The sequence below is a fragment of the Mesoplodon bidens genome (genome assembly GCF_964165515.1).
Source record: "Mesoplodon bidens genome assembly, chromosome: 16".
NCBI classification, from domain to species: Eukaryota; Metazoa; Chordata; class Mammalia; order Artiodactyla; family Ziphiidae; genus Mesoplodon; species Mesoplodon bidens.
In genome coordinates, this window is record NC_138173.1 from 51,380,165 (window position 1) to 51,392,808 (window position 12,644).

General features: G+C 32.8%; 1 protein-coding gene across 2 annotated transcripts in view; it reads right to left on the reverse strand.

The window, feature by feature from the left end:
• Positions 1 to 8,806: 8,806 nt before the first annotated feature.
• Positions 8,807 to 12,644, reverse strand: part of NUDCD1 (NudC domain containing 1) — an 84,943-nt gene continuing 81,105 nt past the window's right edge. For both annotated transcript variants that reach the window (XM_081258903.1, XM_081258902.1), the window contains 2 exons: positions 11,468 to 11,627; positions 8,807 to 9,444 (listed from right to left, as the gene is read on the reverse strand). In XM_081258903.1, coding sequence (XP_081115029.1) covers positions 9,152 to 9,444; positions 11,468 to 11,627 — 453 coding nt within the window. In that variant the 3' untranslated portion in view covers positions 8,807 to 9,151. The remainder of the gene's footprint in view (positions 9,445 to 11,467; positions 11,628 to 12,644) is intronic.

A 12,644-nucleotide genomic window follows, 5' to 3' on the forward strand; every position in this document is an offset into this window, starting at 1 on the left:
GAATTTGTGTTAAATTGATATTATTTCTTCAAATGTTTGGCAGAATTTACCTTTCATGACATTGTATCTGTGAGTCTTTGTGGAAAGGTTCTTAACTATAAATTCCATTTAAAAAATAGATATAAAGCCTTTCAAGTTATCTATTTCTTCTTGAATGAGCTCTGGACACTTGTGTCTTTTTTAAAGAATTTGACCATATTTTCTAAGTTGTCCAAATTATTGGGATAAAGTTGCTCATAATCCCCTATTGTTTTTTAAATATCTGTAGAATTTGTAGTGATTTCACTCACCTCTCTTATTGCTGATATTGATAATTTTTATCTTCCTCTTTTATTCCTGATCAGTTTGGCTAAACATTTATTAATTTTATCAGTCTTTTCAATGAACCAGCTTTTGGTTTTGGTGATTTTCTCAAATTTTTTGTTTCTTATTTCATTGACTTCTACTCTGATCTTTATTAATTTCTTTTTTTTTTTTTTTGCCACTTACTTACTTACTTACTTACTTTGGGTTGAATTTGCTCTTCCTTTTCTAGTTTCTTAAAGTGAAAGCTAAGGTCATTGATTTGAAATCTCTCTTCTAATAAAAGCATTTAGTGCTATAAATTTCCCCTTAAATACTGCTTTAGCAGCATCACACATTTTGATATGTGTTCTTATTTTCATTCATTTTGAATACTTTCTGTTACTGTTTGATTTCTTCTTTGACTTAACTATTTAGAAGTGTGTCATGTAGTTTCTAAATATTTGGGGATTTTCCAAAGTTCTTTCTGTTACTGATTTCCAATTTAATTCCGTTTTGCTCAGAGGACATACTTTGTGTGACATTTTGATTTATTGAGATTTGTTTTATGGCCCAGAATATGATCTATCTTGATAAATGTAACGTTTGCACTTAAGAATGTTTATTCTTAAGATTAAGAATATTAAGAATGTTATTCTGTTGTTATTGGGTAATGTTTTCTGTAAATGTCAATCAGGTCAACTTTGTTGATAGTGTTATTTGAATTTTTTATATCCTTGCTGACTTTCTGTCTACTTATTTTATCAATAATTGAAAGAAGGGTATTCAAATCTCCAACTATAATTGTTGATTTACCTGTTTATTGCTGCAGTTTTATCAGTCTTTTTGTATTTGAAACTTTGTTATTTTAGGTGTATAAACATTTAGAATTATGTCCTCTTAAATGACTAATCCCTGTATTATCATGAAATAATCTTCTTTATCCCTGGTATTATTCTTTGGTCTGAAATTGACTTTGCGTGATATTAAGATGGCCACTCCAACTAATTTTATACTGGTGGTTTCATAAATATGAATATACATACAATGTACATATTATTACAGATGAATACTTTTAAATCAAAAAATATATTAAATATATTAAAACTGATCCAACTGTACATGTTAAATGGGCAGTTTATTGTGTGCAAATTATACCTCAATAAAATTTATTTTAAAAGCTGATACAGTGATAATATGTACATTTGAAATATTAATAATTATAGATTTTAGATCTAAATGGCCCAGTATATTTTTCTAAATTAAATTTTTTCAATAATTTTGATTTTTTTTTAGAATTGAGTACAGCACTTAACTATAATTGGCAGTCTTTCAATGTATGCACACACCTCTTTATAGACTTTACATCATTGTGCTGCAAATAGGTTACCAGCTGCCTAGATATTTAGGCCCTTGGATAGCCAAGGTCACTTCTGGACAAGAGCAACCTCATTTTTTTGCCCCACTCTGCTGTATAATTTTCTGTGTGCCATGAAGTCGGGGTGGGGGAAGGTTAGAAATCTATGATATTGCTGGGAAATAGTATGGATACGTGTGGTAGATTTCAAAGATGGTTCCAATTTTTCACCTCATCCATTTTCATGTCTTTACCACATAACCTTGCAGCGTACTCCACTCTGACTCTGGGATAAACTCTGTGATTTGCTTTGGCCAATATGATATCAAAAAATGTGACACAAGCAGAAGCTTGAAAAATGCTTGCCTTCTCGCATTCTGATACATAGCTATGTTTGGGCTAGTCTGCTGGAGAAAAAGACAGGTGGAACAGAATCTCAGGATGGATGCGGCTAGCAATGGATCCGACATAAGTTGCTTCTCTTGAAAAATGACTTGCCTGCTTTTAAACCCAAAATACTTGCTGAAAGCAAAGTGAAAGGGTGGCTCCTTTGATTTCCTTCCCACGACAGAAACTTTGGAACCCAGGTGATATTCAATCTCAATTTTCTTATTTCCTTTGAGACACTAAGGGGTGTTTCCCTCTTATTTTCCAATAGATGCATTAAAGAGCAGAAAAACATGTTTTTATGAACCAAGACTTTTCACAGGAGTATCTATTTTCTTAGAAAACAGCACACAGATCTTGTTGTAAATTGCCAAGATGTTACAATTTAACTCCATCTTTCTTCAGTGAGAAAAGGAAAAAAATATTACTTACATATGAGTATCAGGAAGTTTTCAGGCCCATTAAGAGGGATTTAACCTATTCTCCTAAAAAACACTAATACATAGAATTCTAATATAAAAACATACTGCCAAGTGTCCTTCACATATACCTGTTTATACCTGCCCCCCCCCCAACAGGGTAGGAGTGTTCCCATATTCCTATATCCTGGCCAATATTTACTATTATAAAACTTAAAATTTTTTACCTATTTCTCTGATTACCTGGAAGACTAGGCATTTTTAAAAAACTGTATTGGCCATCTTTCTTTCTTTTCCTATTGACTTTTCTTTCTTTTGCATGCTTTTCTATTGTGTGACTTGTTTCCCTTTTTATTATTAATAGTTCTCTTTGATAGTAGTTCCCTCATATACTATGCACTGGCAAAGATCTTCTCACAGTCTGTTGCTTATCTTTTACCACTGTTAGTAGAACAGGTCATAAAGAAATTTTACATTTTGTAATGATCAAATTCATTAATCTTTTCCTTAATTTATTTTTGCTTTCTGGGTCTTAAAGAAGCCTTCTTAACCTTGAGATTATAAACATTTCCTTCTAGTAAGTAAATAGAAATTAAATGTGTATTTGTTTACTGATTCAATGATACCACCTCATTTAATTACTGCTTCATAATATATCTTGGTATCTAGTTGGCTTGGCCGTTTTTGCCTATTTTTCTTTCATACTAATTTTAGAAGGGCTTACTTCTCACTCGTTTATTACTCCAACATCCCAACATTAGGCCTAGTTTTTACTAGCTCAACTACTATCACTTGTTCAGTAAGACACACTTAGTACTAAGCAATTAAAATATTCTTCATTATCATCAATGACTAGTACAATACCAATTTTATTATTTGCCACACATAAACTTACCATTGTTCTTATCTCTATAATCACAAATGTTAGAAATACCTGTGCAATGATTTAACCTGTAATTTCCATTCTATGTAGAAATGTGATAGTTGTATATTATTTCAAAGCATTATTTAATATTGTTAACCATTCTTAATTTCTTTTTAAAAATCAGTTATTTAACACATATATTAAATACTTATTACACATTAAGACCTGTATCAGGCCCTGGATATAAAATGGTGAAAAGGGCTCCCTTAATCAACACTTGAAATTTTAGGGGTTATCAGGAATAACAAGGCAGAACTAGACAGCAGCCTGTGAAGAAAGGCGGGAATATGACCATGAGGAGGTGGGCAGGCAGGAACTAGACCCAAATGCTGTCAGTCCACAGGTAGCTCCCTAAGCACTTTAACTTCCTTTACTTCACACCACCAAGTGCAGTTCTTACGTGTGCTATAGTACATTGCTGACCTGTTTTCCTAGTGGGCTGGGGCAAGGAAGAAATGGGATCTCTGAATCCCATGTGGAAAAGACCCCTTGGAGAGCCCTGCCCCAGCAGCCATTATCCCTGCCTGCCCTAGGATCATCCCTCAGGCCTTTTTTTTTTTTTTTTTTTTTCTTAACGTGGCAACTGAATTGTGACTCAATTAAATATTCTGCAGATTGTTTTCATAATTATTTTTCACGCTCATTTTTTAAAATTGACATACACTAGATTAGTTTCAGGTGTACAACATAATGATTTGATATTTATATATATTGCAAAATGATCACCATAGTAAGGATAGTTAACATGTTACTATACATAGTTACAATTTTTTTTTCTTATAATGAGAGCTTTTAAGTTCTAAGCAGATTTCAAATAAGCAATGTGGTATTGACTATAGTTGCCATGCTGTACATTACATCCCCATGACTTACGTGTTTTGTAAATGGAAGTTTGTACATTTTGACCCCCTTCAGCCATTCAAATCTCCCACCCCACCCCCACCCCCACCCCCACTGCTGGTAACTACCATTCCGTTCTCTTTATCTATGAGTTCAGTTTTGGTTTGTGTGTGTGTGTGTGTTTAAGATTCCACATATAAATGAGATCATTTGTCTTTGTCTGACTTATATTGCTTAGCACAATGCCCTCAAAATCCATACATGTTTTCACAAATGGCAAGATTTCCTTTTTTTATTGCTGAATTATATATATATGCCATTATTCACCCATCAATGAGCACTTAGGTTGTTTTTATATCTCGGCTATTGTGAACATGGGGGCACATATACCTTTTTGAGTTAGTGTTTTTGTTTCCTTCAGATAAATACCCACAAGTAGAACTGATGGATCATATGGTAGTTCTACTTTTAATTGAGGAGCCTCCATACTGTTTTTCATAGTGGCTGCACCAATTTACATTTCCACCAACAAGGCACAGGGTTTCCTTTTCTCTGCCTCCTCACCAACACTTGTTATTTCCTGTCTTTTTGATAATAGCCATTCTGATAGGTGTGAGGTGATATCTCATTGTGGTCTTGATTTGCATTTCCCTGTTGATTAGTGATGTTGCACTACTTTTCATGTATCTGTTGACCATCTCTATGTCTACTTTTGAAAAATATTCAGATCTTCTGCTCATTTTTTAATTGGATTTTTTTTTAACTTTTGAGTTGTGTAAGTTATTTGGGATATTAACCCTTTATCAGATATGATTTGCAAATATTTTCTCCCATTCAGTAGGTTGCCTTTTCATTGTGTTGATGGTATCTTTTGCTGTGCAGAAGCTTTTTAGTTTTACGCAATCCCACTTAATTTTGCTTTTGTTGCCTTTGCTTTTGGTGTCAGATCCAAAAAAAAAAAAATCATTGTTAAGACTAATGTCAAGGAGCTTACTTGCCTATATTTTCTTCTAGGAGTTTTATGGTGTCAGGTCTTACATTCAAGACTAATCCATTTTGAGTTACTGTGTATAGTGTAAGACAGTGGTCCATTTTCATTCTTTTGTGTGTGGATGTCCAATTTTGCCAAAACCATTTATTGAAGAAATTTTCCTTTCCCCTTGGTATATTATTGACTCTTGTCATAAATTAATTGACCATATTTATGGGTGGGTTTATTTCTGGGCTATTTTGTTTCAGTGATCTTTGTGTCTGTTTTTATGCCAATACCATACTGTTTTGATTACCATAGCTCTGTAAAACAGTTTGAAATCAGGGAGCATGATGCCTCCACCATTGTTCTTCTTAAGAGACTGCTTTGGCTTTTTGTAGTCTTTTGTGGTTCCATATAAATTTCAGGTTTGTTCTATTTTTGTGAAAAATCCCATTAGAATTTTAACAGGGATTGCATTAAAGCTGTAGATAGCTTTGAGTAGCAATTGCTTCCAATCCATGAGCATGGGATGCCTTTGTATTTATTTGTCTTCAGTTTCTTTCACCTCCTTGACTAAATTTATTTGTAAGTATTTTGTTCTTTTTTAATGCAATTGTAAATGGGATTGTTTTATTTCTCTGATGGTTTGTTATTAGTGTATAGGAACTCAACAGATTTTTGTATATTGATTTTTTTATCTGCAACTTTACCTAATTCATTGGATCTGTTTTTTTGGTGGAGTCTTTAATATATATACTCATGTCGTCTGTGAATAGTGAGTTTTACTTCTTCCTTTCCAACTTGGACACCTTTTGTTTCATCTAATTGCTATGGCTGGGACTTCCAATATTATGTTGAATAAAAGTGCCGAGAGTGGGCATCCTTGTCTTGTTCCTGACCTTAGAGGGAAAGATTTCACTTTTCCTCATTATGTTAGCTGTAGGCTTGTCATATACGGCCTTTATTATGTTGCGGTATGTTCCCTCTATACTCACTTTGTTGAGACTTTTTATCATATATGGATGTTGAGATCTGTCAAATGCTTTTTCTGTATCTAAATTAATGTGATATATCACGTTGATTGATTAGCAAATATTGAATCACCCTTACGTCCCTATAATAAATCCCACTTGATCATGGTGTGTAATCCTTTTGATATATTGTGAATTTGGTTTGCTAATATTTTATTGAGAATTTTTATATCATGTTCATCAGGGATATTGGCCTGTAAGTTTCTTTACTTGTGGCATTCATGGTATAGTTTTGGTATCAGGGTAATGCTGGCCACCTCAAATGAGTTTGGATTGGTTCCCTCTTCTGTTTTTTTGGAAGAGTTTGAGAAGAACTGGTATTCTTTAAATGTTTGGTAGAATTCACCAGTGAAGCTGTCTGGTCCTGGTCTTTTGTTTGTTGGGAGGTTTTTTATTACTCCTTACTCGTAATCGGTCTGTTAAGATTTTCTATTTCTGCATGATTCAGTCTTGATAGGTTATACATTTCTAGGAATTTATCCATTTTCTGCGTTACAAAGTTATTAGCATATAATTGTTCATAGTAGTCCCTTATGATGCTTTTCTTTGGTTAATTTCTTGAACTTTATTATCCTCTTCCTGACCCTTGCCACTGGCAACCCTTTTGTCTGTTCTCATATGGGTTCCATCCCTGGTTAAATGTCTTTCTAATAGAGCAACTCCACCTACCCCCCACCTACTTCTTTACTTAAAGAGAAAATTCACCTGGAAATCACTAGAATATTTGTCTTTAACTTAACACCGTATTATCCTTAGCCCTGAAAATATGTTATGGTACATAGCTGATGCTTACTAAAGATGTTGATATAATGAATATCTTTAAATGACTCCATATGAAAAACACAAAATACTACTTTATTACTATCATAAATATTTTATAAATTCCCATTTATAATTTATGGTAAAAAAAAATCAACAAAACACAAGGTACTATGTTCATAGCATTTGTTGTACATATCTCTTTAGAACATTATTCAAACTGAGTTAAATATTTGTGGAATCCTTGAAACATTTCAAGAAAACATGACTTGGAATCACTGCTCTAGACCTGTTACTCTCTTAACATAGATCAATATGCAAAAATATTTACGACTAGTTATCCTGGTAGGTTTCAATTCAACATTAATCATGTTAAAAATCACATATACAAAGGAAAGAAAATTGATTACCATATGGAAATTTGCATATATATATTGTCATATGGCTAATTAAGCACCACATTAATCTGTATTTTTCTTAAATTCCCTAAGAGGGTATTTACGATCTCTGAGGTAAATTTTAAAGAAAATTTAAATCTACTGTCACATAACAAAGGCTTTTAATAGTTCACTGTCGAAATAGTCTTTTGTTTCATTAAATTTTACAGTGACACTAAAAAGTTCTGCAAATATCACTGTTTTGTTTTTTGGTTCAGACATACTTTTTTTTTTTTCTGTGTTCATGATCTCTTGATGCTTGATAGCTATCTAGTCCTCTTTCCTAGTACTAACAGAGTACTATAAGGACTCCACTGTCACTACCAGTTCTCAGGACTTTTCCCAACTTTTTATCTAGCATCCCAATACTTCTCTCCAGGAAACTGCTTTCTGACATAGTGTTTAGAACATGCATGTAATCGCCATCTTTTTCCTCCTTTTCTGTCTCTCAAACTTATTTTTCCTTCTTTCACTAAAATTTAATTCAGCCAAACACTTGTCTAGATAGGCAAGAGATATGTTAGGAACAAATGTTTCCTATCGTGTACTCTTTTCTTCATTTTCTGCCTCTTATATTAAAGTCTCAATTCCCCTATTATAATATAAAATTTAACTTGAAGTTTATATAAGCATACAAAAATGGTATAAAAGTAAACAATTTTCCAGGTAAATGCACACCAAAAGAAATCCAAGGAAATAATATAAGAAACTAAAATTCATGGCAAAACATATTTAATGTATAAACAGGATTACTTTTTTCTTAACTGTAGAAATGTAAGAACTACCAGGACGAATTATAATTTGTATGGTAGACTGTTACATAAATGGCTCCCAGTGAATCATACCACCTGCTATCTGTATCCTTGTGTACTCCACTCTCACCCTGACTCTAGACTTGCTTTGTTCAATGGAAGATGAGCAAATATGATGCAAGTGCAGGCTTGATAAACTCTTGTACATTAGGGCTTGCCCTCTTATAATGTTTTTTTCTGTCATGGGAAGAAACACGGTCTAGCTTACTGGAGGAGGAAAGGCCATGCAGAACAGAGACAGTCAAGTCAATGAATCATGAAAAATTATAAAACATCCTGTTTTAAACCACTGAGTTTTGGAGTAGTTTGTTATATGGCAATGGATAAGAGCTACACTTTGTAGTACCTTATCATCTCTTTATTTATGTCTGTGGATGACCAAATGGATAAAAGTTAAATAAAATAAAGCTATATTTAATATGAAAAAACACTTAAGGTCTCTCAGCAAACTTTAACAGTACTAGACCTGCTGTACCTGTTATATTTCTCCCTCTACCCCAGCTATTCAGTCCATTTAAAAAGTATTTACAAGAATCAACACTTTAACTATTATACATTCTATAGGTAAAGAAGTAGAAACTGTATCAGTGAACAAAGAATACACGATAAATATTTTTATTTTTAAACATGAATTGTACATCTTTCATATAAAAGATGAGATTCTAGCCTGTTTTTAAAAAATTAATTATACTTGCTAATACTATCTTTACATTTTTTACAGAAGCTAATTTTCTCTAAATTTGCAGCTTCATTCCATAGCTTTTATAGACTCATAATCTCGAATATATTTCCAATATCCTTTAAAAAATAAATTCATACAAGATAATTTTAACAAAATAAAACTTAACAGATTATATAGCACAACTGCCCAGCCTTCCAGCTACCACTGAATACTTTTCCAGTACAGAGAAGCCAACATGTTGGAGTAATTAATTCTCTGTATTTACCTTTATTAAAAAGAGGTTTTTGGTAGTGAGAACAAATAATCTCTCATTTGTTGCTTGAAAGCCTAAAATAGGATCACTGGTTTCTAGGCTTGCTACTTGCTGCTTAGCAACCTGCCCTACTTGCCTGCCTTCCTTCCTATTGTAAAGTACAGTGGACATGGGAGTGGGCTGACGATAGATGAAAACTCGTCGAAGGCACTCGCAAAGGGCTGCATAAGAGTAATTTGGAGCACAGGCAAAAAATTTTTTGTCTCTCTTTGATGCTTGGACGTAGCCTGCCAAGAAATATGAGACAAAAAAAAAGAACTATATATTAGACAGAAGGGGAAAAACAGTGATTTAACATTTAATAGTTCATAAATCTTATTACAAATCGAAAGGATTAAATAAAAATATATATCATAGATACTCAACAATGGTTAAATTCTGAACCATTAATGACTAGCCACAATCAATCTCTCCCAAATGGTGCAAAAATAAAGCATTAACTCCTAAGGAACAAAATAGTGTTTCATCCCTTCAAAAAAAAGCACAATATAGTTCCTATAATTTCCATGAATAATTAAAACATTAAAAATCTAACACACTAAAAACATGCCAAAATATCTTTAAATAATAGTTGAGTACATCAATCAGAGATGTGGCATTACAGCATCTTTTCTTTTTTCTTATCAAATAAATGGGAAAATGTTTATAGGATGTATTATAAAGTTATTTTAGGAGTGTGTGCATAATGCAGACCCCATCCCCAAAGGTACTAATATGCACAATGCATTCCCATTATTTCTATAATGTTAGTGGTATTTTTATACACCAATACCAACACTGTAACAGGATTTGTACTTCACCTCTCAGAAGTAGAGCCTTGAGACCACTACAAACTCAAAGAAAATTCAAGTATCTATTTAAAAAATTCCATTGGGATATCCCTTGGAAACTAATTAAACTTTGAAAAAATAATCTTTTAAAAAATTATCTTTATAGTCTAAAAGAGCATTTATGTTCTGAAATAAAAATTAGTATTTTCAGATTGGGACATGATTACTGAACATTGTAACATGTGAGAGAGGAAATATAATACTAATGTAAATTGAGACCTCATCAAACAATGAATGAGCAAAGGAACCACTGAGCACAGGCAGATCAATGCTGGTTTTTTAATATTAAGCAGGGCTTGAGGAGGAAAAAGTAGAGAGGACACAGACACCTATTTGAGAGCCTAGATTTAGCTCTCCAGGCTAATCCAGACGAAATAATGTATATAACATCTCAGGACTACACATCTAATGTAATGTTGATTTAACTTAAACTCAAGCATAATAGAATTCCATTATACTAGGGGATTTAGGGATACAAAAGGAATATCTGAAAATTAAGATAAAGCTTTCCTCTTACTGAAAAAAACAGGAGAATAAAAAATCAGGAATTTTAGTAGAAAGGCTAGAAATTATGTGGCTAAACTATTCAATCAAACTTTATTTCAGGTCAGAAAAATTCATTTGGAGTCTGAATTAACCAGTTTAACAGCCTATATTATTAACTATAAGGGATAATTGAAAAAATCTCCTCTACAATTAGGGTTGTACATATACAGCAACCACAATGCATAATTTTACTTCCTGCTGGCAGTTTAAAATAACCTTTCAATAAAGCAATAGCTGTGGTCAATTCATCTAAAAAATTTCTCCCACACAATACTAATGTATTTTATCATTAAATCAATTATTGCATAAGCCTACAATTATGTAGCTCAAAATGTTTCAAGCTCTAGTTTTAAAAGCAGTGTTTTCCCTTTTATCCTACAGAATAAATTTCATTTCTGCTTATCATCATCTTCCCTAAGTGTTTTCATTATAATGGCTGTTTTTCACTTAAGTTCCATGAAAGATGTCTCATAATGTGCTTTACCTTAGAGCAATTCCATGATTACCAAAGACTACTCTGAAGAAACCTGAATACAAGTTCCATGTAGGGTACTGTCAAGCCCCTTGTTCATATTCTGATATTGTATAGCTTAGCTGGAATAAGCAAATAACTGATTAGAATGATTCATGCAGTTAGATAACCACTTTGATTTCTATTCTGTGCTGATCTTCTGCACAAGAATAAAAACAAATTAGTCCTACTGTTCCAAAAGTACTAACATTCATCAACTATGTGCAAGCAACCAAATTATAGCACAAATCAATCCAAGCATAATCACAGCTCAAATTTAAACAAACCCAAAAACTTAAAAAAAAAAAGAATGACTGTAATTTTCAATATAAAGGAAAAAGTTGTCAAAGAGCTTGCTTATACCTAAAGCATTGAAAGTTGCAATATGCTCCCACATATCGTCTTGGTTGCCAAAGTGTGGTTGCCAGAGAAGGGCATCAACATCGTGGCGCAAACAGAAGCAGGGCATTTCTTTAGGATCCACTATGACAGAGAAAAGGTACTGGTTGCTTCCAAGATTCACCTAAAATAAAAAGTGACAAAAAATCATTTACTCAACAAATTAATAATAATACGGATGACAGCTGACACACAGAACTACATGTCAACAACTGTTCTAAACTTTTTACATACCTAAAACTGATTAATAAATCTTCATAATGCTCCTGGGAAAAATGTGCTATTGTTATTAGGTCTATCTTAAAGCTGAGGAAAGTGATGCACAAAGGATTTAACTAACTTGCCCATGGTCAGCCTGGTAATAAGTTGTGCAGCTGAGATTTGAATCTGGAGTCTGTGTTCTTAACCACTACACTATAGTATTTGTCAACTGTTAGTAACTCGTTTACAACATGCTATAAAGCACCAATTTTATAGGCAGAATATTTTTTAAACCACAGAATACAAATATGAAGTTTACAAATGCTAAATTGTAATAATAACTACCAAGAACAACGATACCTACTATGATTTATGAGCATAATCTATGTGCCAGACATGTTATAAATATTAACGTCAATAACCCACAAGGCTGTTATTACTTCATAGATGAAAGAATATACTTGAGAGCTTGAGTAACTTATTCTAGGCTACATAGAAAAATCACAATGCTAGGATTCAAACAGATCTGTTTACAAATTATTGACTTTGTACTGTCTACTTACAATAAAATGTCAAGAATGTTCATTATGTTAATAATTTTATTACAATATTGATGGCTAAAGGAACTCATTTTACTACAGACTCATTAGGTTGAGGCTCATTAACTAGATTCCATCTATAGGAATACTTTTTTAATGGAAAGAGGTTGCAGTGATATTCTTCATTACAAATGCTGTTTGTCAGAGTTAAAAATGCCTAAATACCAACAAAAATCATATCAAATATAGAAAACATAAAATATGCATAGCACTTAATAAACAATGAATTGCTTCCATGAGTTTTAGAGCAGACTGGAGAATAAAATGTTGGGTTGAAATTTAAGGTGGAGACCTGACCTATGTTCAGTAGGGAAAGCTGTGAAGTGGCTCTCCAGCACAGG